Below are 25558 nucleotides of genomic sequence, written 5' to 3' on the forward strand. Positions count from 1 at the left end.
TAGGAGAAGGGTGGGCGGGAGAGGGAAGTGTAGCTCAGAGTGCTGCCTCAGAATGCATGAGGTCCTGGGTCACTCCCCAGCACCACACAAAGGGGCGATTCCTGCACTCAGCAGGGCAAAGCAGCAAGATTAGAAGTACAAGGTCATCTCCACTATGCACTGAGTTTGAGGCCAGCCTGGGCTACATGAAAAGCCACCTTAACACACACACACACACACACACACACACACACACACACACACACGGCAAAAAAGGTGACTATTGTTAGTTATACTTGTATGATAAAGGAAGGTTTATCTCTACAAATTATTTCCTATTTGCCTATAAATACATAAATGTATGTGATAATTAGTCTATCTCATTTAAATTCACACACACACACATAGTTTTAGTTGAAATGAGATCATAGTTTCCTCCTCTACCCAACTGCACTTTTTTTCTTTTCTGTTTTTTAATACAGAATACTTTACAAATTCATGTGCCATCCTTGCATAGGACCATGCTACTAATCTCTGTATCATTCCAATTTTAGTATCTCGGCTGAAGAAGTAAGCGAGCACCTCAGCCACATTTCTTGGCTGTCCCCCTGTGTCATCCACACACAAACTACTTCATGGTGGCTTGATACTGCACATTTGCCAAGACACCGTAATAACTGGGCAGTGTCACTGCTCTGCATCGGCTGCTCGAGCTTTTTCATTGTTATGCGGTGCTGCAGGAATCACCCTGTTCACACTTGCCTGTTTCCATAGAGATCTCAGACACAGATTTTCATTTGAAATTTGCTAGATGTATGCATCCTAAAATCACCCCACCATTTTATACTTTGGACAATAACACAGAAATGCCAATTCCCATCCATTCCTAACCTTGAATATTATCAACTTTAAAATTTTACTATTTATTGGTTTGTTTGCTTGTTAACTGGAGGATGGTGTGGTGTCATGGCACCTATGTGTGGATTAAAGGACAACCTCTTGGGAGCGTGTTCTCTACTTCCACACTGTGGGTCCCAGGGCTGGAACTCAGGTGACCCGCTCCCTCTAACATTTCTGGGAAAGAGCCCTCCTTGCTGCTCTTAGCCTTGACGGCACTTGCTGATCTCTGGCCTTCCTTGGCTCAATGTTAAATCACTCCAGCCTCCACCTCAGCAGCCACACAGTGGTGGCGTGGTGGCTTCCTTGTCTGTTGTTTTTCCAGCAGGTTAATTGGTGACTGTGCTCAGTACAGTTGTTTTAAGTCTTTTGAAACCTAGATTAGTTTAGTCTTTGAGGATGTGGCCACTGGTAGGTTTCTTATGCTTTAATCACTCCTGCATATATGCAGTCACTGGACTTAGTGGGCTATCTAGAAGAAGAAAAAGAAAAAGGGGGAAGAAGATAAAATGATGGCATCAAGTTGAAGGGTAGACACACTACAAGGTGTAGGGGTGGGGTGGGGGAAATGTGGGTGTGGATATAACTGTATTGCACTGTGTTCCTGTATAACGTTCTCAAAGGATAAAAAATAAGTTAAAAGGCCCTAACAAGTTTGGTTTCTAGGCAGCCTTTGGTCAGTTGGGCAGGAAGTCTAGAGCACCATGTCTCACACTTTTATCCAGAGAAGGCTTTCAGTACTGCTGCAGCATCAGATGGACCCTGGGGAGAGCTTAGTGGGAATGAGCAGCTCCGTACTGTGTAGCAAGACAGATGGGACCCAGGCCAGGTGACCCATGTTCCTTTTGATCTCAACATAGAACTGAGTCCTCCTGAGACACTGGGAGATCCCCTGTCCTCTTCCCAGGCTGCACATAGTTACTGAGGTGAGAAAGGGTGCCCTGGGATCCCTAGAGGGTAGGAATTTGCTTCTATCTGTCCCGAGGTTTAACAAGGAAACAGTGAATTGGGGTAAGCATGACTCCAGGGACTCCAGGTCTTTCCCAGCCCCAAAGTGAAGAGATTTCATTTTCCTTGGGATATTCTAAGGTTTGAAACCTGTTCAAGATGAAAGCTTTATTAGGGAGTTTGATCGCTTAATTTAAAGCCATTAACTGAGACACATTTCTTCACTCCCAAGCTCTTAACTGCAAAGGTGTTAGCCAAGTCTGTGAAGCCGGAGACTGTTGCATAAAAGCTGTTTTATGGCTTTTGTCTCAACTCTTCTGGAGCCAGGCTTGGCACAGTAGGAGAGTCAGAGAGGGGGGTGCTTCTGAGAAGCTTGCGCCCTGAGTCCCTGTGGTCTGCACCCCTTCCTCTCCCAGACTGCACAGCTGCATGTCCCATCTCTCTGTCACTGGATGTTCAACAGAGGACCTGACTTCTGAGTCAGCCACACCCCTCATCACTCAACCGGAAAATCAGGGTCTTAGGAGATTTATTAAGTGGTACAATGAACTAGGGTAAATATCTCGCAGTGGTGAGAATCTATTAGTTTAGACATGATAATGGTGTTATACTTTTGTTTATTTACTTATTGTAACAGTTGAAGAAACGTGTTTATTGGATATGAGGAAACACACACATGCAACAGACACAAAGAGAAAAGACCCTCTGCAAGCAGAGGCAGGAATCATAAAGCTGGGAGTCCCATATGTGATTTTAAAACAATGTTTTGTTGTTGTTTGTGTATTTTTGAGACAGGTTCTCACTATGTACCTAAGGCTAGCCTCAAACTCATGGCAATCCTCCTGCCTCAGCCTTTTGAGCACTGGAATTATAGATATGAGACTCATGACTAATTAAAAAGTCTTATTCTTCCTCTTCCTCCTCTTTTTCCTCTTCCTCCTCCTCCTCTTCCTCCTTTGAGTGAGGATCTCATGTAGCTGAGGCTGGCCTCAAACTCACTAAGAACCAGAGGATGAAATTGAACTCTTGATCCTTCTGTCTTAAAGTCCCAAACACTGGGATTGCAGGTGAGCACCCACTACACCAAGTTTTTTCTGTTGCTAGGGGTTGAACTCAGACACTCTACCAACTGAGCTACACCCCCAGGCAAGAATTCTTATCTTAAAGGTCCGTAATCCAAAATATTTACACAAGGAATCATGTTTAGCGTTTGTTTTTAATTTTTTTTTAGCTAGGCACTCAAGAGGCTGAGCCAGGTGAACCCCCAAGAGTTAGAGCCTACTTTGGGCTATGCAGCAAGTTCCAGAGTTTGTAGTGAGAACCTGTCTCAAATAAATGGATAAATAAATAAAGCTCTAGGTGGAAGTTGGGTGCAATGGTACATACCTGTAATTCATTTGCGAGAGGTAGAAGCAGGAGGATCTGTGGTTCAAGGCTAGCCCAAACCACCTATGGAGTTTGAAGGCAGCCTGGGCTTCACAACACCCTGTCTCGAAGAGAAATAATTCAGGACAAGAAAGATGACTCAGTGGCTAAGAGCACTTGCTGCTGCATCATGAGGGCTGGGATTCAGATCTCAGCATCCACACAGAGTCAGGGGTAGCTCACCACCTGTAACTCCAGCCCCAGGGGATCTGGCATCCTCCGGCCTACTCTGTACACCAAACACACAGGTGCAAACATAAATGATAAACCTTAATAATAAAATAAATAGATGGGTCTGGTGACGCATGCCTTTAATCCCAACTCTTGGGAGGCAAAAGCAGGCAGATCTCTGTGAGTTTGAGGTCAGCCTGGTCTACAGTGTGAGTTCCAGGACAGCCAGGGCTACACAGAGAAATCCTGTCTCAAAAAAACTGGGGGATGAAAGAAAAAAGGGGGAAGGAAGGGAAGAAAAAAAAAGAAAGGAAGGAAGGAGGAAAGATTTGGTATTTAAGAACATGTACAATAATCTTACTTTTACCTTGTTTTATAGGTTTACAAGAAGGAAAAGCTGGGCAGTGGTGGCGTGTTGGGAGCCGAGTCCTAGCAGAAAGCGGCTATCATCTTTGCAACCATCTCGGGCCATATACCCTGACAAGAGACTTGTTTTTCAACAGCCCACGACAGCTGAGCACACTCTGATAAACGTCTTGTTTTTCCCACATATCTTGTTTTGTTGTTTAGTGCCCCAGCTGCAAGGCACATGTGGTGAAGTGTCTTCAGCTGTGTTCCCCTGCTTGTGCTTATAAATACCCAGGATTTTCTTTCAATAAAGGGGACTCGATCAGACTCTCTGTCTTATCTCCATCCCCACTCTCTCTCTTGCAGACCCCATTGACTGACCTGCTTGGGCCGGGTCAGTGGTGCATGCCTTTAATCCTAGCACTTGGGAGGCAGAGGCAGGCTGATTTCTGAGTTTGAGGCCAGCCTGGTCTACAGAGTGAGTTCCAGACAGCCAGGGCTATACAGAGAAACCCTGTCTCAAAAAACCAACCAACAAACAAAACAAAGAAGGAAAAGATGTGAATAACTTAGCTTTTCCTTCCTAGTGTTGTTTTGAACTGAGAATGGATGATTACATTAAAATTCTTTTTTTAAGATTTATTTATTTATTTTATGTATATGAGTATACTGTAGCTGTCTTCAGAAGAGGGCATCAGATCCCATTACTGATGGTTGTGAGCCACCATGTGGTTGCTGGGAATTGAACTCAGGACCTCTGGAAGAGCAGTGTTCTTAACCTCTGAGCCATCTCACCAGCCCCTAGAATTCTTATTATTAACCTTTATCTGTCTACCTATTACTGTGTATGTACATAATATTATGTGGATGCACTGTAAATCAGAGGGTGACTGGCCCCAGTCTGCTGCCTTGAGTGCATTTCTGGGACTGAATTCAGATCTTGAGTGGCAAATATATTTACTTGTGGAGTCATTTTGACAGTTTTTCTTCCTCTACCACCTCCTCCTCCTCTTCTTCTTCCTCTTCCTCCTGTTTTATTTTTTGTGGGGAGGGCACTGGTGAAACTAGAGCCTTGCATATAGCACTAAGCTATATCCCTGATCCTCTTTTTCACTTTTACTTCAAGACATGGTTTCACCCAAGTTGCCCAGGCTAGTCTTGAATTCATCCTGTAGTCCAGGCTTGTCTTGAACTTGGTTTGTTTGTTTGTTTGTTTGTTTGTTTTTTGTTTTTTTTGTTTTTCAAGACAGGGTTTCTCTGTGTAGCCCTGGCTGTCCTGGCACTCACTCTGTAGACCAGGCTGGCCTCGAACTCAGAAATCCACCTGCCTCTGCCTCCCAAGTGCTGGGACTAAAGGCATGCGCCACCACCTCCCGGCTTGTCTTGAACTTGTAATTGTTTGCCTCAGCCTATGCCAGCAGACCTAACTCTTTATGGGTTTTAGATGGTGTCTTCTATAACTCAGACTGTCCTCAAACTTCCTGTACACCTGAGAATGACTTTGAGCTAACCCTCCTCCTCTGTCTCTCAAGTGCTTGGGTTTCAATCATTCACTACCACTAAATAATTGTTAACCTTCTTATAAAAAGTTCTGAAATCAAAAGGTCTACTGCTTGGTAAAATTATATGGATAACTTATTGCCCAAGCTACTGAATAGCAAAAAAAAAAAAAAAAAAAAAAAAAAAAAAAAAAAGAAAAAGAAAAACAAAGAGGAGGATGGCCCAGTATCAAAGGTGAAAAACTACATGGTACTAAACAAATTTCATGTGGTTTCTCCTTGTTGTCTGGCACTGCCTAAGGTGTTTATGATATCTATCACCTTTGTCAGTGCACACCAGACCCCACCACAGCCTTTGGTCATATCTCTGCTATTTCTGCAGTGGTTTACTGCCACTGAAATGAGATCTGCAGCAGTGGGGATGTAGCCACTGGCGGAAAGCTTGACGAGTATGCAGGAAGCCCTAAGGTTCATTCCAGCAATGGATAAACCTGGCATGGTGGTATATTACCATAATTTCAGCACACAGGAAGCAGAGGCAGGAGGATCAGACGTTTAAGGTCATCTTAAGCTAAATAGAAAGTCAGAGGTCAGCCTGGCTAGAGAGTCCATCATCAGGAAGGAAGGAAGGAAGGAAGGAAGAAGGTTGGCCTATAGTTAATCTAAGAGACAGCATTTTCCCACTTACTATATCAAAATACTATATAAAAACCCAACTTTTGATTGATCTTTTTTTTTCAAGATTTATTTATTTATTTTATGTAAGTATACTGTTGCTCTCTTCAGACACATATGAAGAGGATATCGGATCCCATTACAGATGGTTGTGAGCCACCATGTGGTTGCTGGGAATTGAACTCAGGTCATCTGGAAGAGCAGTCAGTGCTCTTAACCTCTGAGCCATCTCTCCAGCTCCTTATAAGCCTGCTTTCTTATAGCATCTAGGACCTCCAGGCCAAAAAAGTCACCAACCACAATGATCTGAGACCTCCCCCATCAATCACTAATTAAGAAAATGCCCTACTGTGTTTCCTATAGGCCAATCTTATGAAGGCAACCCCCTCCTTTCTAATAACTCTGGCTTAGGTCAAGATGACATAAAACTTGTCAGCACAGATACTCATATCCTGCCTTTCTTTACATTTTTTCCTTTAATGCTTTTATTTGGGCTTTTCCTTACAAAAGGACCATGTGCTTATTTAAAAACACACACACACACAAAGTATATAAAATGACAATGGGGAGTCATCCCCTCCTTTACCCACTCCAAGTAGGTGATAGCAGGTACCACTTGGACTGTAAATCCTCCTAGTTCCTCTGCTGCAGAGACAAGGTCTCCCCAGGCCTCACTGCTCCACCCATGACCATCCTTTCTCAGTTTTGTACACAGCTGCTTCTTCACTTCGGTTCTCTAGCAGAGAATCAGGCTGGCTGTCCTGGGACTTCTAAGAAACAAACCCCCATAGTCTTAGTATTCTTTCAGGATCTTCCACTTCCTAGTCTCCCTTTCCCCCTCAAGACCAAATAAAGCAAAGGAAACACCGAGAACATGGCAGGGCTGCAAGAACTGTGTGTGCCAGGTCAGAGAGGCTGGTGAGCCTCCTGCTCTGCATCTCCCAGTGGCCTTGACCCTGTCTGGGCCCTTTGCTTCCTCGCAAATAACAAGAAGATGGTCTGTCCTAAAGACTAGATGTACTGATGCAAGCCAATTACTTTTTTTCCCTCCCTATATCTTTTCTTTTGTGTGTAAGTGTCTGTGCCTGGGTGGTCGTGTGTGCACCTGTGTATGCAGGTGCAGTGCACAGAAGTTGACCTTGGCTTTTTGTGTCAGTGCTGGGGACCAAACTCAGATCCTCACTCTTACTAAATGCCTTACTTATTGTGACAAAATACTCTAACAAAAGCAACTTAAGAGTGGAAGGATTGGGCTGGAGAGATGGCTCAGCGGTTAGCAGCACTGTCTGCTCTTTCAGAGGTCCTGAGTTCAATTCCCAGCAACCACATGGTGGTTCACAACCATCTGGAATGGGATCTGATACCCTCTTCTGGTGTGTCTGAAGACAGTGACAGTGTACACTCACATATATAAAAAATAAATAAATCTTTTTTTTAATGGAAAGATTGGTCTGCAGAGAAGGTTCAGAGGTTAAGAGCACTGGCTGCTCTTCCAGAGGATCTGAGTTCAGTTCCCAGAATGTACATGGAAGCTCATAACTTTCTGTAATTCCAGTGCTAGGGGATCCACACCTTCACACAAACATACAGACAGGCAAAAGACCAATGCACATGAAATATAAATAAATCAATCAAGCTAGGTGGTGGTGGTCCATGTCTTTAATCCCAGTACTTGAGAGGCAGAGACAGGTGAATCTCTGAGTTCAAGGCCAGCCTGGTCTACAGAGTGAGTTCACAGGGAATCCCTGGCTCAGAAATTAATTAATTATTTTTTTTTTTAAAAAGAGAAAGAGAGGGCCAGGTGGTGACGGTGCATGCTTTTAGTTCTAGCAGTTAGGAGGCAGAGGCAGGTAGGTGTTTGGATTCAAAGCCAGCCTGGTCTACAGAGAGAGTTCCAGGACAACCAGGACTACACAGAAGAACCTTTTCTCAAACAACAACAAGTTTTTTTTTTCCACTTTTTTGAGACAGGGTTTTTTTGTTTTTTTTTTGTTTTTGTTTGTTTGGTTTTTTTTTTTTTTTTTTTTTTTTGAGACAGGGTTTCTCTGTGTAGCCCTGGCTGTCCTGGAACTCACTCTGTAGCCCAGGCTGGCCTCGAACTCAGAAATCTGCCTGCCTCTGCCTCCCAAGTGCTGGGATTAAAGGCGTGTGCCACCATCGCCCGGCAACAACAACAACAACAAGTAAAGGACATAAAACAAAAAGGAAAACAAAAAGGGAGGGCTGTGGCTGTGGAGATGGCAGCAGTTAAAAGCACTTGCTGTCTTTGCAGAGGACCTGGGTTCCATTCCCAGCACCCACATGGTGGCTCACAGCCATCTGTATCTCCAGTTCTAGGGGATCCAATGCTCTCTTCTGGCTTCCTTGGGCACTAGGCATTCACCTGGTGCACAATAATTGCAGACAAATATCCATACACATAAAATAGGTCTTTAAAAGAAACTTGTCAGGGAGTCAAAGAGGCAGACCTTGAAGCGCCTTCTCACAGTGCACCTGTGTTCAGGGAGAAGTGGGAGCAGGAAGCTTGCCACAAGCCTTCTCCATTTTATTCAGCCTAGGACACAATCAAGAAAAAACAGGCAAAGAGCCGAAAGTATCCTTCTTCCCTGGCCTTAAATAGGCATGCAGCAGAAAGCCTGGCCCTGATGAGTGTTAGGTCTTCCTGCCTCAGAGATCTGGAGTAGAAGGGGATCTTCCCACTTCTAACTACGCCCTCCCCACTGCCCCACAATCCCTCAGAGGTATGCTCTTTTATTTTGGGATTTTAGGTAATTCCAGATGTAGTCAAGTTGACAACCAAGAACAGCCATCAGACTCTGAGACTTTGAACTCATGATTCTCATATGGCAGCCTCCAGTGACACAGAATTGCAGGCTTGCACCACCAGACACAATTTCTTTCTTTGTTTATTTTTTTAAAACATTTATTTTATGTGAGTGTACATTGACGCTGTCTTCAGACACACCAGGAGAGGGCATCTGATCCCATTATAGGTGGTTGTGAGCCACCATGTGGTTGCTGGGAATTGAACTCAGGCCCTCTGGAAGAGCAGATGGTACTCTTAACCACTGAGCCACCTCTCCAGCTCCAGGCACGATTCCTTCTGTCTTCTTGTTTGTTTGTTATTTTGTTTGTTATTTCAGCTTCAGCATCTCCCTTCCTTCTCTTCACTGGGTTTAATTTTTTTCCACCATCCTCACATCTCATCCATCTTAAAACCTGTTTAATGGGCCTAAGGAGTATGGCTGAAGGTGAGTGTAAGGGGTACACCAGGAGCAGCCTGACCTCCTGTGGCATGCCCCACGTCAGGACCTCCACTTCCGTGCTCAGAGCCCAGGGCCAAAGTTCAACATTAACTAGACGCTAGACCCTCTGCCTCCTCCATAGCTGCCATGGCCTGGGCTTTGAAACAACAGCAGCAAATGCAGGCCTCACCCCTGGTCCTCAGAGCACACTGCTGGGGCGGGGTACTGGCAAGCTGGCAGCACACAGGGTTAGCTTTGGGTACTTCCTAGCTACCATCACTCGCTGTGAACACCACATCAGTCTGATTGGCTTCTGGCTAGAGAAGGGCAAGCCAGATCAGGGAGTAAGCCCTTCGACTCCTGAGAAGGACCTGAAGCAGCTGCTGCTGGGAGTGGGAAGAGGTCCTTCCATGTCAACTCTGGAAGCCCAAGGCCCTGGGGTTGTTCTGTTAGCAGCTGGCTTCTCTCCCCTGGCTGTGTCTCCCTTGACTGGATTGGGACAACTCCCTAAAACAGTTTCATTAGCTCTGAAGCAAGAAGTCAGTGAGAAAACAGCAGACAGAAGCTAGGGCTGCCTCGAAGAAGCTGCCAAGGCCAGCCAGGTCAGAGTGCAGGGCCAGGAGTGAGCCGGTTGTCAAAACAGACTCAAGGACAAACAAAACTCCCCAGTGCCTCTTTTGGATTTATTGATTTAGGAGGGCAAGTGAGGAAGCAGCCTCAGGATGGCTGCACACACTAGGCCAGCTTAGCAGCCTCAGGGCAGCTACACACACTCAAGGCTGATGGTGGGCAGTGAAGAAGATACTACAGAGAGCCAAGAGACTCATTTTTGTTCATCTTCTCCACCCCCTTAAATCGTTTAAGAAATAGTTATTTACTTAATGTGTATGTGTGTGTGTGCCTGAATGTATGGATGTGCACCATGTGCCTATAGAGGCCAGAGGAGGGCATTAGATTTCCTGGAAGTTGCATTGCTTGTGAGCCACCCATTGTTGGGTGCTGGGAACTGAACTATCTATGTCTCCTGCAAGAGTAGCAAATGCTCTTAAATACTGATATATATCACAGCCCCCACCTAAATAGTTTTGTAATTCCAGGTTGGAGGCTTATGTCTTGAAGCCACAGAAGGTCTAGCTTGACATTTACTATGTAGACCAGGCTGGCCTCTGACTCCATGTTGAGATTACAGGTGTATGCCACCACACCTAGCTAGAGAAACTTTATGATGGGGAAATGAGCTTTCTGATAGGATTCTGAGGGACAGGTGACCAGTGCACTAAGCCCCGCTTGCACCCCACCCCCACCCCTTCCTTTCTTCCCTTCATGAAATGCACTTACATCTGATACCTATATACAGTGAGTTAACACCCTGCCAACAGAGGCCTGCCTTCTCTCGATTCTAACTGTCCCTAGAGCTATTTCTAGTGGTGATCTTGAGCCCGTTTTACCCATGTCTGTCTTCGATGAAAGCCTCACCTCAGAGCTTTTATCTAAGATGAAAGTAGTGTCTACAGACAGTTGAATTCCCTGAAGTGTGTGGACAGGAGCTTTCCTGGGGCAAGCAGCTCCTGCTGAGGACAGTGGCACCCTTGCTTGATGGTAGAGAGGGTTCCATTGTCCTCTTGCTGAGCCCCTCAAACACAGACTTTCCTAGATGAAGGGCAGCCCTACATGGGGTTAACAAGATCAGGCCTCAGCCTAGCTTTGAGGAGCCCTGTTAATGGGCCTCAGTGGGAGAGGATATGTCTAATCCTGTTGGGACTAGATGTAACAGGGTGGGGTGGTACCCAAGGGGGGCTCCCCTTTCTCTGAGGAGAAGGGGAAGGATAGGGGGAGGGGTTTATAAGGGCAGGACTGGGTGGAGAGGAGGGAGAGGGGCTGTGATCTGGATATAAAGTGAATAAAAAGACAAATTATTGAAAAAAAGAGAAAGAATTCTTCAGCAAACAGTGGTTTACTCTTGCATGTTACAGCCGCAGGCTTAATAGCCAGAGCAGACACTTACTATTCAAGCTAGAGGACCCAGCCCAAAACAGGCAATGCCCCTGCACATTTTCTGTCACCGCCCAGTTGGGGACAGTAGCATCTGTTGGCCTCCTCTCTGACCCTGCATCCAGCCCCTCAGGGCAGCAGACTCTGCGGCGAGGGGGAGGCAGTTCACTTTCACCTCCTGAGGTTTAGGAGAGTAATTGGCAGTAATAGCAAGCACTAGGCTTTCTCCCACTTCAAAGCTCAAGGCTCATGAGTAGCTGTGGGAAAAGTGGAACCTAGGCTCAGCCCTCAGCCTTGGCTCCGTTGGGCAGCTGCTGTGGAAAGGTGTGGGGGAGGGGTCTGGGCATCAGAACTGTCTGTGGAGCATGACTGTCTAGAAGAGGCCAATCCTCAGAGAAAGCCAGCATTCATTCGACACAGTAGGAACAAACAGACCCACAGCCTGGGTACCCGAAATGTCCACAGACACGGCCAAACACACAGATGAGCATTTGAAGGCACAGGAACATGTGAATGCATATATACAAACACTCCTCTCAAACACGGCTTCTACTTATATGGACACACACAAGCATGTACACATCCATACAAATTCACATTCGTGCATTCACAAACATAAAGGCACCTGCATAGGAACCCACAGGAGAATGCTACATAGGCACGCAGACTTAATACATACCCAGGTACCCACTAATGGCACAGATGTGTTTGTATGTGTACAAACATGTACGTGTGTGCACGTGCACACACACACACACACACACACATCCTGTAATTTGAACTGCTAGGCCACTTGATATTGTCCTGGCCAGTTGCCCTGTTTAGTTTACCCTGGAAGGCAGCCAGGTCCCTCCCCTTGCTCCACCTCTCCCTCAATTGGTTGCATAAATTCCCTCCCTTTGCCCCTTGCCTTGCAGCCTCCTTCACTACCAGCACTGGTCTCTGCTGAGCTTCTGCCCATTCCTGGCAAATCCTGTAGGACCCAAGTGTCGGCCAGCAGTATGGGTAAGGAAAAGGGTCCCAAACCATGCACAGGCCACCCATAGTTTGGTGTGTCCCCCTCCCTCCAGGAAATGACTGGAAACTGTGGGGAGGGCAGTGAAGCCAGAGTTGGACTCTTGTCCCTACCCTGCAGGCATGCGCAAAGCAGCTCAAGGGAAGGCTTCACACACACGGTTTTTCAGCCTAGCCTCAGTTTTAAGGAACAAAAAGGGACTGGCAGAAATGGTGGTCCGTGAATCCCACCCAGCCTCAGCAGGGGCAGGGGCAGGGGCAGGGGCAGGGGCAGGGGCAGGGGCAGGGGCAGGGGCAGGGGCAGGGGCAGGGGCAGGGGCAGGGGCAGGGGCAGGGGCAGGGGCAGGGGCAGGGGCAGGGGCAGGGGCTGGGGCTGGGGCAGGGGCAGGGGCAGGTTGTCACCCTAGTAAACAGACGATTCTGGTTTTAGCACTGGGTCAACAGATTGGGAGGGGGCTGTTAGAAAAATCACAGCCTGGATCTCTCAAGCTGCTTCATGTCACTAGTCAACGGAAGAAGTCGGGGCAGCCACATCAGCCCACTGAGGACCTGTTTCGGTGCCCCTCCCAAGTCCCACGGCTCTCTTATCCTTTTGCCTGTGAGCTCCTGGCTGAGAGTCTGGGTTTGGGAAGGAACGTTGAGGTCCTGCTTCTGGTGGAGCTGGCTCTCCCGGGGCTAGTAGAAAGACCAGTAGATAGCCTGGCACAGGAAACCCATTTGAACTTTCCCCGGGTTCCCCAAACTCAAAATGTCATAGACCTTGCTTAAAATGCTTAGGACTGGAGGATGCCACATAGAGAAAGATGGTGCCACAGGCGACTTAACAGCCTGGACCAAGCCTGGGATGGTGGGACAAACCTCCATTTCTCTCCTCTTCTTAAAGATGTTTTTATTTTGTGAACATTTGTCTGTATGTACATGTGTAGCACATGTGTGTCTAGTGCCAACTGGGGCCAGAAGAAGGTGTCAGACAGTTCTGAGTTCCATGTGTGTTGAGAATGAACCAGGTCCTCTGCAAGTGCTCTTAATCCCTGAGCCATCTCTTCAACCCTAGAACAGCCTTTGCTGTTGTTTTGTTGTTGTTGTTAGGATATTTGTTCATGTTTGGTTGTTTGGTTGATTGCCTTTTGAGTCAGGGTCTCACTATGTAGTCCTGGCTGGGCTGGAACTTACTGTGTAGGTCAGGCTGACAGATCCTCTGGTCTCTGCCTCATGAGTGCTGGGCTTCATGCAGTTCACTCCTTTAAGTAAGTGTGTGGCGGCTTACACCTGTCACCTCTGTGCTCAGGAGGCTGAGGCAGAAGGACCTTGGTGAGTTGGAGGCCAGCCTGAGCTACATGGTGAGTTCCAGGTAAAGCCAGGTTCCCTGACTCTCCAATGCTGTTGTAGCTTCTCTACTTTCTACACCCAGATGTGGACCTTGCCGGCAGCAGAAGACGCTGCTCCAGACTTCACGGCTTTCTTATTATTTTCTTACATTTTTACTTGGTTTTGTTTGTATAGGTGTTTTGCTTGCATTTATGTGCACCACACATATGCCTTAGAGGTTGTCGGATCTCCTGGAACTGGAGTTACAGTTCTCAGTCACCGTGTGGATGCTGTGAATCAAATCTGGGTTCTTTGTAAGAGCAGCCATTGCCTGTAACCTGAACCACGTCTCTAACCCCTCTCCAGCCTGTGGACCTGCCCAGGCCAGGAGGCAGAGTCCAGTCCTATGAGCTCCACTTCAGGATTTCTTTCAACCAACATGAGCCCCAGTTCAACTCCTCCACAGCTGGGCCCACACTCAAAAAGCTGGAATCTTGGCGACTGTCTTGTCAAACTGTAGGGTACAGAAGGACCTCTCCCTACAGCTGGGTAGGAAAGTAGAAAGTAGCCTAAGGACACACAGCTGGTATCAGTCTTGACCAAACACACACACTCCCTGGCTTTAGATTGGTTGTGTGGTATCAGTCTTGACCAAACACACACACACTCCCTGGCTTTGGATTGGTTGTGTAATCTTGGGTGTAACCAGCAGCTTGGCTCAGAACCCTAACTGGATAGAGGAAGTCCCCATCCTGCCCTGCCCTGGATGAATCTGGTGGAAGATGCAGCCAGTCCCATTCCCTAGGGCTGCTCCTCAGAACAGACCCCAGAAGGCTGCCCACCTGATTTGGGTCTCACAAAGGCCCCTCCAGGATTTTGTTTATCACGTTGAACTGAAAGCCTTTCAATGCTAGGCAAATGCTCTACCACTGAGCTGCTTCCCTCAGTGTTTGTTTTTAAGATTTAGTTTGGTTTTTCTTTGTGTGTGTGTGTGTGTGCATGTGTATGCACTGGTGAGTGACTGACGTTGCCCTCAGAGGTCAGAGGCAACTGGCCTCCCCAAAGCTGAACTCTGTGGTTGCGAGTGCTGGGGACTGAACTGCTGAGCCTCCCCGACTCTGTTTTGTTTTTTTGTTTGTTTGTTTTGTGTTTTGAGACAGAGTCTTTCTATGTAACCCTGACTATCCCAAAATTATGTAGATCAGGCTGGCCTTGAACTTGCAGCCTCTGCTTGCTGGGATTAAAAGCATTAAAGGCATGAGTCTTGAATCAGTTTTTGCTCTGTAGCCAGGCTAGTCTTGAACTCACTCTCCTCTTGCTTCTGCCTCCCTACGGCTGCATGCCCATCCCCCTGTGACACTCTCATTAACTCCTCTTCAAATATGAACTGGAAACTGAGTTAGAAAATTTGCCCAAATTCCTATGACCGGGCAGGTAGGCTGTGGCAGGAATCGAAGTCAATGTCGTGACCACTGAGTATACAATCTCTGCCCCACCTCCTCCAAGTCCTGAGAGAGTGTCAGTCCACTTCCAGGTCATGTGGCTCCACTCTCCCACCTTACCCTTATCAGAGATGGAGGATTGTCGTGGGGGGATGAGCAGGGGTGGGGACTGGGCCAAAGCGATGGGGCTGGAGTAGGGACCTGGGGCAGCAGGGAGTCTGCCTTGCCTGCCAGGTGTGTCACAGGCTGCAGAAAGGGAAAATTCACATTCCAAAGCAGGCCCCTGCCAACATGTTCCCATTGTTTCTACAGCTACAAAATGCACAAAGTGTGGTCCAGGTTACCCGACACCTGGGGAGGCCATGAAAGGTAATTGCACATCTGAGGGCCAGCATCCCTCGGCAGAGCCCATGGTAGGGTTGGGGGACTACAGATCTAGCCTTAGCCCTCTGATGCTCTCTGAGCTGCCTCTGCCAGGTGCATTACCACAGTCTGGTTTCTACTTCTCAGGACCCCGAGAGAAGATTGTCTACTTGCCCTGCATTTACCGAAACACAGGCACCGAAGCCCCAGATTACTTGGCCACTGTGGATGTTGATCCCAAGTCTCCCCAGTATAGCCAGGTGAGGTGAAGCATGGTCTCTGGTGCCCGTGAGGCTCCCACCACAGCCCTGGTTCCCTATCTCCACCTTTCTTTGTCCTCATGGCAATGGAAGCTATTCATTACACAGGGTGCTGAACTGAAACCCTGCCTATGCCAAGCTAAAAAATGAGTCTATAGAGGTATGACCTGGACAAGCAGCACTTCCTGTCCCTCTCCGTCCTAGGTCATCCACAGGCTGCCCATGCCCTACCTGAAGGACGAGCTGCACCACTCAGGATGGAACACCTGCAGCAGCTGCTTTGGGGACAGCACAAAGTCACGCAACAAGCTGGTGCTGCCCAGTCTCATCTCCTCCCGAATCTACGTGGTGGATGTGGGCTCTGAGCCTCGTGCCCCAAAGTTGCACAAGGCATGTCCTCTGTCCTTGTGACCCTATTGAACCTGCTAGCCCAACATCCCCTAGACTAGCTGCCTCTACATTGTACACAAGGTCTGGCTCAGCAGCAGGGAGGAAGGTACACTTCAGATGTTACCTAGGCATGCTGAGCTGGCGCCATGATGCAAACATCAAGCATGTGCTGGGATACCAGAAAAGGTTTCTTCTTGGAGCAGGGTGTCAGAGCCATCTTCCCCAGCCCAGCTAGCTCAGGGCTTCCTCTCAACATGCCATTAGATACCCATCCTCTGCACCAGATGCTCACAGCTGGCTGCTGAGCATGCAGAGCTGACATTAGCCTGGGAGAGGCCCCAGGGGCCTGGGAGTGCCTTCAAGAGGGATGAGGGAAGGTCAGTGCTCTCTGACTGAGGACTTACTGGTGGCCTCTTTGCCTCTCACTTGCTGGTCTCTGAGTTACCAGATTGAATCTGCACTGAGGGCCCTTGGGGAGAGAAAAAGGAGGCAGTGTCCACAGATAAAGCAGGGAGAATGAGAGCAGGCAGTGGAGACCCCTGGCTCTGTAAAGTTCTGACCTTATTCCTCATCTTCTCCAGGTCATTGAACCCAATGAAATCCATGCCAAGTGCAACCTGGGCAATCTGCACACCAGCCACTGCCTGGCCAGCGGGGAGGTGATGATCAGCTCCTTGGGGGATTCCCAGGGTAATGCCAAAGGTACCTGCTGGCACTGTGGACTTATAAAATTTTAGCAGCTAGGAAGTGTGGAAAGCATCCGTGTGTGGGGAGAATAGAGTGAGGAACCAGGGAGAACTGGCTGCTCAATCCCATCCAGCGTCTCACATGTCAGCAAGTGATGTCAGTTGTTTTGATTTTTACTACAGTGATGAGGCTCAGCTGGGCCTGGTTGTGCAGGGCATAAGTCCAGCTATTTTCCAGGTCATGGCAGAAAGATCACAAGTTCAAGGCCTGCATAGGAAACTTAGCAAGACTTTGTCTCAAAGTACAAATAAAAGAAGGCTGGAGTTAAAACCCAGTGATAGAGCACTTGCCTACATTATTGAAGTCCCAGTTTCAACCATCAGTACAATCTCTCTCTCTCTCTCTCTCTCTCTCTCTCTCTCTCTCTCTCTCTCTCTCACACACACACACACACACACAAGCTGTGACTGCTGAGTTTGCTAACAGGTATGGTCAGGAGTCTGCCATAAGGATGTGCACACACGCGTGAACCTAGGAAGTTAACATACTAATGTAATTCTGGCCTTTGAGAATTCATAAATGACTATCACAGCCCTTGGCTTATGGGTTGTCTTGTTTTATTGTTTTTGTGTGTATGTGTGGTTGTGGTTTTTGTTTGGTTGGTTGCTTGTTTGTTGTTGTTGTTGTTGTGGGGGGGGGTTGTTTATTTTAGTTTTTAATATAGCTGGGCACAGTGATGCACACATTTAGTCCCAGCATTCGGGAGGCAGAGGCAGGAGGAACTCGATGAGTTCAAGGCCAACCTGATCTACATAGTGAGTTCTAGGACAACTACATGGAGAAACCTTGTCTAAAGAAAGAGGAAAGAGAAGAGGGGGGAGGAAGATAAGGGAAGGTCAAGAAAGAAGGAGAGGATAAAGAGGAAAAGGATTGAGAAGAGGGAGGCAGGGAAGGAGGGAGGGAGGGAGCAAGGGAGGGAGGGAAGAAAAAATTGAGGGCACAAGGGATAGCTGGCTGGGAGGGACTGGAGCTCTGCCTGTAGCTGCTTGAGATTCTTACCAGACCAACAAAGCTTAGACTGAGAAGAACGCACAGTGGCCGCGATTGGCTGGGCAGGTGATACTTATGGGGTTAAGACCCAGAACTCTCTGTTCAGAGGGAGAACATTTTCTCAAGTGCTCTGAGAGAAGGATGAAGTTGCTAAGAGGGAAGGTACAGAGTAAGGCCCCTGCCTCACACCTGACATCCCTGAAACGGATGTCCTAGCACCTGACCTTAAGGATCTGGTCAGCCCGGTGGGAGAGAGTGATGCCCCACCACCTCCACATAAGCCCCTTTCTTTCCTGCTCAGGGGGCTTTGTGCTGCTGGATGGGGAGACCTTCGAGGTGAAAGGGACGTGGGAAAAGCCTGGGTGTGCAGCTCCGATGGGCTATGACTTCTGGTACCAGCCTCGACACAATGTCATGGTCAGCACTGAATGGGCAGCTCCCAATGTCTTCAAAGATGGCTTCAACCCCGCTCACGTGGAGGCTGGTGAGGATCACTCTGAGGGCAGGCAGGAGCCTTGGTCCACAGACTCTGCTTTCAGCTCTCTACCCTCCACCAGATCTGTACTTGCCTTGCTTAGAACCTGCTCAAGACCTGCTCAAGAGTCCTCTGTGGCCATTTCCAGCTCACCATCCTAGTTGGCATCCTGCCTCCACCCATCCCTTCCCATCCTGACCTGAGCCCAACCTCTGGTCCCTATCCCCTTCCTGCTCAGGGCTGTATGGGAGCCGCATACATGTGTGGGACTGGCAGCGTCATGAGATTATCCAGACCCTGCAAATGAAAGATGGGCTGATCCCTCTGGAGATCCGATTCCTGCATGACCCAGCTGCCACCCAGGGCTTTGTAGGCTGCGCCCTCAGCTCCAACATCCAGCGCTTCTACAAGAATGAGGTAACTTTGACCCCAGCCTTCCACCTCAACCCCAACACAGCTACGAGAGTCTCATGAGGACCTTCTCCCAGGCTTTAGTGTGCATCTTCCTTCCTTCCTTCCTTCCTTTCTTCCTTTCTTCCTTCCTTCCTTTCTTTCTTTCTTTCTTTCTTCTTCTTCTTCTTTTTTTTTTTTTTTTGAGACAGGGTTTCTCTGAACCAGGGATAGCCCTGGCTGTCCTGGAACTCACTCTGTAGACCAGGCTGGCCTTGAACTCAGAAATCCACCTGCCTCTGCTTCCCAAGAACTGGGATTAAAAGCGTGCACCACCACTGCCCGGTTTAGTGCCCATGTTTCTTGGCCACACCAGCCAAGGCTTCCCCAGGAAACAACGCTGCTTGCTATCTGTGCCAGGCTAATTTCTTCCTTGCCTAAGTCTGTCTTCTGTTGCTATAACTCAGCAACTGAGTGTCATGAGCAGGACAAGGAATAGAGGTTTATGTAGCTTATAGGTCTGAGGCTAGGCCATCCAAGGTTGAGGACTATCATCTGGTATAAGCTCTCCGTGGGAACTCTGCCTCTAGAAACTTCACTGGATGAGAGAGCCATGGGCAAGTAACAAATTGGCTTTATTAATTGATTCGTTTTCAAGATAACCATGAACATTCTCATGGGTTAATCCATCATCTGTGAGCTTTGACTTAATTACTTAAAGATCTTAACTAGTCTCTAGGTGATGGCATTTAATCCCAGCACTTGGGAGAGCAGAGGCAGGTGAATCTTCGTGGGGGCCAACCTGGTCTACGTAGAAAGTTCCAGACCACCCAAGCCCACGTAGTGAAACCATGCCTCATGAAACAAACAGGTTGGAGAGATGGCTCAGCAGTTAGCATTTACCATTCCTCTGGAGGACCTGGCTTCAATTCCCAGCATCCACATGTGGCTGACAACTGACTGTAACTCCAGTTCCAGGCAGTCTGAGTTCTCCTCTGGTCTCTGCAGGCACCGAGAACACATGTGGTGCACAGACATACATGTAGGCAAAATACTCTTGTATATAAAACAAAATAAAAGTAAATTAAGTTAAAAACAAACAATAAACAAAACAAAAAATCCCACCTACCCAGTTAAAATGTAATCTTACCACTTGGGAGGTGGAGGCAGGAGAATTTCAAGTTCAAAAAATAAAAAATAAAAAAAACCACAATGAAGGTCCCTCCTCTTAATTCCTCACAATGGTAATTAAATTTCAGCATGACTTTTGGTAGGGGCACTTGAAACCTAACTGGCCATATTGATAAATTCATTCAAAACCTAAGGCTGGACCCCTGTGATCCCTTGGAAAGCAGAGGCAGGAGGACCAGGAGTTCAAGGCCAGCCTCAGCTACAAAGCATCTGAGGTCAGCCTGGGCTATATGAGACTGTCTCAAAAAGAAAAAAGAAATATACTTTTTTTTTTTTTTTTTTTTTTTTTTTTTGTTTTTCGAGACAGGGTTTCTCTGTGTAGCCCTGGCTGTCCTGGAACTCACTCTGTAGAGCAGGCTAGCCTTGAACTCAGAAATCCACCTGCCTCTGCCTCCCAAGTGCTGGGACTAAAGGCATGCGCCACCACCGCCCGGCAAAAAGAAATATACTTAGTGAGCAAAAGGAACTGAATTGACTCAAAACATACCAAGACCAAGTTCTCAGCACTAAAGAGATTTACTTGCCCCAGAGAGACAAAGAGACAAAGACAGGAGATAGAGGACTCGGTAGAGCATGCCTCTTAGTTCCAGCACTCTAGAGGCAGAGGCAGGGAGATCTCTGAGTTCAAGGCCAGCCTGGTCTATGGACCCAGTGCCAGGACAGTTAAGGCTACAAAGAAAAACCCTAATCAAAAAAAAAAAAAAAAAAAAAAAAAAAAAAAAAAAAAAAAAAAAAAAAAAGAAGAAGAAGAAGGAGGAGGAGGAGGAAGAGGAGGAGGAGGAGGAAGAAGGGACAGAAGGAAGGAGGGATAGAAGAAGGGAGAGAGAGGGAGGGAGGGAGGAAGGATGAGGGAGAAGGGGGAAAGGGCAGGGATATCTGCCCTGGAGGGACAAAGGACTGTCTCTGGACAAAGAGGAGACAGGTGGGGCCCACAGGCAAATGGCAGCTCATAGAGGCACAAGGGAAACCCGTGTTAGGATGAGCTGGTTAATTTTAACTGGGCATGTTAACTAGGTGACCAAGGGGGCCTCTGATGTCTGGACTTCAGTATTTTGATAGCTGGACCTTTGTGGTCAGCCTCAGGAGGAAGAAGTGTCCAAATAACAGAATAGAATAGACCTTGGTGACTAGCTTTAGGGGTGTAATTGAATACTTTTTAGCAAGAAGAAGGGTAAAAGGCAAGACCTGCCAGCGCCTTGCCTGCCATGCTCTGACCTGCTAGAGCCCTTCAGTGAGCATCTGTGTTAGCCATGCTGACAAGGATTGGTGATCCCATGGAGAAGCAGTCCAGCTCCTTGCTTTAGGGCTTGTAGGGAAGGATAGCCTAAACAGAAGGCCCAGCTTCGCTCCCTCCCTGTCCCCACTTCTGATAAGTACATTCTCTCCATCCCCCAATGTAGGGAGGCACCTGGTCAGTGGAGAAGGTGATCCAGGTGCCCTCCAAGAAAGTGAAAGGCTGGATGTTGCCAGAAATGCCCGGTGAGTGCTGCTGGAGAGGGCAGGAGTCAGCAGGTTGGTTCCTGGCCTGGAAAAAAAGACACACTTCTTACAGCCCCTCAACCCACTGCTTAGGTTTGATCACTGACATCCTGCTGTCCCTGGATGACCACTTCCTCTACTTCAGCAACTGGTTGCATGGGGACATCCGACAGTATGACATCTCTAACCCACAGAAGCCCCGCCTCACTGGGCAGGTAGAGGCACTAGCAAAACAGAGTTAGGTGTGGGATCGGGGGTGGAAAGCTGCTGGGGATAAGGGGGAAGCAGGAAAAGCAAAAATGTGTGCAAAGGTACAGGCCCAGGACTGGAGAGTCATGGCTGAATACAGGGAATGTCCTAAAAAGAAAGGGATGCTATCCGGGTATGAAGGAGCACACTTATAAGGCCAGCCCTAGAGAGACAGGTAGATCTCTGCAAGTTCGGAGGCCAGCCTGGACTACACAGTGAATTTCAGGCCAGCTAGAGTTACATGGTGAGATTTAAGTATCAAACAAAACACACACACACACACACACACACACACACACACCGGAAGAGATTCTAATAAGGCAAACAACTCTTTTGTAATGTCCATACCCATATGAGTTATTCCTGTTAGTATGATTAAATACTCCACTTAAACAGAGAAAGGAAGGAAAGGTTTATTCTCTACACAAGAAAGGGTATCATAGTCAGAAGGTGTGTTGACAAAGTGTAAGGCAGCTGTCACGTTACATATGCAGGAGGCAGAGTTTGATGCTGGTACTCACTGTCTTCTCCTTTTTGTTCAGTCTAGAATCCCAGTCCATGGGATGGTGCCACTCATGTTCAGGATGGATCATCCCTCTTAATTAAAGCTCTCTAAAATGCCCCACAGACAGTCCAGTGTGTGTGTGTGGGGGGGGTCATGTGGTGATTCTAAAACTCAGTGAGGTTGATAACGAAGATTATCACTGTATCCCTAACCATTGTCCCCCCCCCCCTTTCCTCTGCACCCTGCTCCAGATCTTTATTGGGGGCAGCATTGTTAAAGGAGGCTCTGTACAGGTGCTGGAGGACCAGGAGTTAACATGTCAGCCGGAGCCCCTAGTGCTCAAGGTGAGAACTCCCTGGTCCCTCAGAATCAGGGCAAGGAATATCTGGCATGATGCTTTGGGATGCAGCTGGTATGCCAGCTGGGCACCAGTTGCTTAGGCACCCTGGGTGCTACTTGAAGTCTGGCCTCTTGTTTCCCCAAGGGAAAACGAGTTCCTGGAGGCCCTCAGATGATCCAGCTCAGCTTAGATGGGAAGCGTCTTTACGTCACTACGTCACTGTACAGTGCCTGGGACAAGCAGTTTTACCCTGATCTCATTAGGTGAGAAGCAGTGTGGGATCACCTCTCCAACTGCCCTCTCCTACAAGCATCATTTGGCCTTTCAAAGACTCCTCAGGAACTCCATTTGTACCCCACCGTACAGATGGCCCATGGACCCTGTCCCACCCCAGAACACAATTATACTCCCAACATCTTGAAGTGTGGGGTTGGCGACACAGGACCCCTGGCTCACCCTCTTCTTCTCTTCCAGGGAAGGCTCCGTGATGCTGCAGATTGATGTGGACACAGAAAATGGAGGGCTGAAGTTGAACCCCAACTTTCTGGTGGACTTTGGGAAGGAGCCCCTTGGGCCAGCACTGGCTCACGAGCTTCGTTACCCAGGGGGTGACTGCACTTCTGACATCTGGATCTGAAGACTAGCCCTAAAGACCCTTCTCCACATTCAGAGCCTTCCTTCTGAGGAGCCTGGCTTCACTCTGCTCTCAGCCCCAACTCTGCAAGGCCACACTGAGACCAGCGAGATGTGTAGAGCAGCACCTTGCTACCATTGCTTGTTGCTTGTGCTATTCTTAAGTGAGCTCCTGGAAGTACCAAGAAATAAAGTGCTGAACCTTTCCTCAGATACCCATGTCACCGAGGGGGAGTGGGCTGGGTCCTCTGCCATGGCCAGTTTTCTTGTGTAGAGGAGACCTGAAGAGAACTCCAGAAGGTTGTGGTGACTAGTATATACCAGTGATACCAACATGAGGCCAATAATGTCAAACATTTCTGTTTTATAGCCATATATAACCAAAAGATTTAGAGGGAGGATTGCCACAGGAAACCTGGGTGAGCATATCAATCAATGTTTGAGACTATTTTGGGCATATGTATGTGGTGTGGGTGGGTATGTGCATTCATGCGTGTGTGTGTGTGTGTGTGTGTGTGTGTGCGTGCGTGCGTGCGTGCATCTGTGCTCATGCTAGAGTCTCCTATGCTCAGGCTCCACCCAGTGTGAAAGATAGTCTTCTGGCTGCCTTTGGATCAAGATGTAGAACTCTCAGCTCTTTCTCTAACATCACATCCGTCTGCAGGCGGCTATGCTTCCTCCCATGCTGGTAATGGACTAAACCTCTGAACCTGTAAGCCAGCCCCAATTATGTGTTTTCCTTTATATGAGTTGCCTTGGCTGGGCAGTGGTGGCGCACGCCTTTAATCCCAGCACTTGGGAGGCAGAGGCAGAGGCAGAGGCAGGTGGATTTCTGAGTTCGAGGCCAGCCTGCTCTACAGAGTGAGTTCCAGGACAGCCAGGGCTACACAGAGGAAACCCTGTCTCGAGAAAAAAAAAAATAGAGTTGCCTTGGTCGTGGTGTCTCTAAGAAAGATGTTATCACATGAAGTCCTGTCTTTCTTTCACATATCTTATGTACCACCCTGTTAAAACATCCAGCCATCTTAATCTTTATATAAAAGTTCCTTTTTACTAAACATATTTGCATTTTTACAAACCTTTTGACATCATTTTCTTCTACTTAGTGATTTTATTTCTTCTTCTTTTTCTGTTTTTTTGTTTGTTTGTTTGTTTTCAAGAGATGTTTTTCTCTGTACACCCTAGCTGTCCTGGAACACACTATGTAGACCATGGTAGCCTCAAACTCAGAGATCCACCTGCCTCTGCCTCCCAAATATTGGATTAAAGATGTGCGCCATTATAGTCCCAGGGGTTTTCATTCCTTCCTAATGGCAAAAGACACAGGAAGATTATTAATGTGCCACCTGTGGTGGGAACTTTTGCCTTGAAATGGGGAGACAGTATTATCTCTGTCCTCCAAAGGTCCCAACATTGTATCTCTGTCCTCCAAAGGTCCCAACAACAAACCAATGTTTGACTTGGGAAGCCAGTGAGTTTCCTGAGCTTCCTTACAGAATATGGGTGAAGGGTTACTGACAGGAGTGTGGATGACCCAAGCGGCACTGTACTGCAAGTCTTCACCCGATATGTATAATGGCTTCCCCACCACTGCATAGGTGAAGACCCCACCAAGTCTTCCCAGTCTATATATTTTATCTTCTAAGACCTTGAGACCACATGCAATTGGGAAAGAATTGCATACAATGGGTTGGATACTCAGGTGAGGGTCCAATAACTCTCCTTACCCCACTTGTTCTAAGAAGGAACAAGCCCAGCTGTGACAATTTTTATTATTTTAACTATGTGTGTGTGCCTGTGAGTGAAGAGGCCAACAGAGATGTGAGATCCCACTGGAGCTGCTGTTACAGGTGTTGTGAGCTGCCTGATGTGGGTGCTAGGAACTGACCTTGGGTCCTCTGGAAGAGCAGTGATGGTCTTAACCTCTGAGCCATCTCTCCAGCCCCAGGTGAGGATCCTTTACAAGCAGATACAGCTGGTCTTATGAAGATAGCAGTTGTTTGGCTTAGAGTTGAATCCAACACACATAGGATAAAGTAATACATTAGTATTACCTGTGCACTTGCTGTTATTCTATGAGGCTCTATAAATTCCCAGAAAATCTTATGGAAAATACAAGACAATCAAAAATCTGTGAGTGAGTGTGTGTGTGTGTGTGTGTGTGTTGTACAGAATTGTCTACTACAGTCATGCTTTTGGTTTTGAATGGATGTAAGGAGCAGATGAAAGAGAAACAGCAACACACAGTAACATTGTTATACTGATACTATAAGATCCAGCAGAACTCAACTAAGCCCTGTCAAACTACGATGCTGGAGAGTCAGTGTGAGTTTGAATGTGTGAGTATGTGTATGTGTGTGTGCATGTGTTTGTGTATGAATACAATCAAAACATGTCTGAAACTCTCAAATACTAAACCTTTTTTTAAAACATGGTGCTAGAGTTACTGAGTTGTTTTTAAAGCAGAGGGGCCTCTCCATCCTCTCCACATCCTGACAAAGAACGGTCTTCTACTTTATTATTATTGTAACTATTATTGATTAGGTGCCCAAAGTCTAGAGAACACAGAACCCAGACCACAATAATCTTAAAGAACCTGGAGA

At 47.5% G+C, this 25558-nt stretch overlaps 1 protein-coding gene and 1 non-coding gene across 2 annotated transcripts; one reads left to right on the forward strand and one right to left on the reverse strand.

The window, feature by feature from the left end:
• Positions 1-451: 451 nt before the first annotated feature.
• Positions 452-555, reverse strand: LOC117707944 (U6 spliceosomal RNA). Its single transcript, XR_004606686.1, has one exon. It is a non-coding gene; the product is annotated as a U6 spliceosomal RNA (small nuclear RNA).
• Positions 556-12076: 11521 nt separating this feature from the next.
• Positions 12077-23161, forward strand: Selenbp1 (selenium binding protein 1). Its single transcript, XM_034501186.3, has 12 exons — positions 12077-12184; positions 15256-15312; positions 15454-15566; positions 15771-15956; positions 16538-16658; positions 17995-18177; positions 18407-18585; positions 21150-21228; positions 21322-21443; positions 22234-22326; positions 22467-22585; positions 22797-23161. The coding sequence occupies exons 1-12, from the start codon at positions 12181-12183 to the stop codon at positions 22957-22959; spliced, it is 1419 nt and encodes a 472-aa protein (XP_034357077.1). The 5' UTR covers positions 12077-12180; the 3' UTR covers positions 22960-23161.
• The last annotated feature ends 2397 nt before the right edge of the window (positions 23162-25558 follow it).

Source organism: Arvicanthis niloticus, chromosome 4, assembly GCF_011762505.2.
Source record: "Arvicanthis niloticus isolate mArvNil1 chromosome 4, mArvNil1.pat.X, whole genome shotgun sequence".
Taxonomy (NCBI): domain Eukaryota; kingdom Metazoa; phylum Chordata; class Mammalia; order Rodentia; family Muridae; genus Arvicanthis; species Arvicanthis niloticus.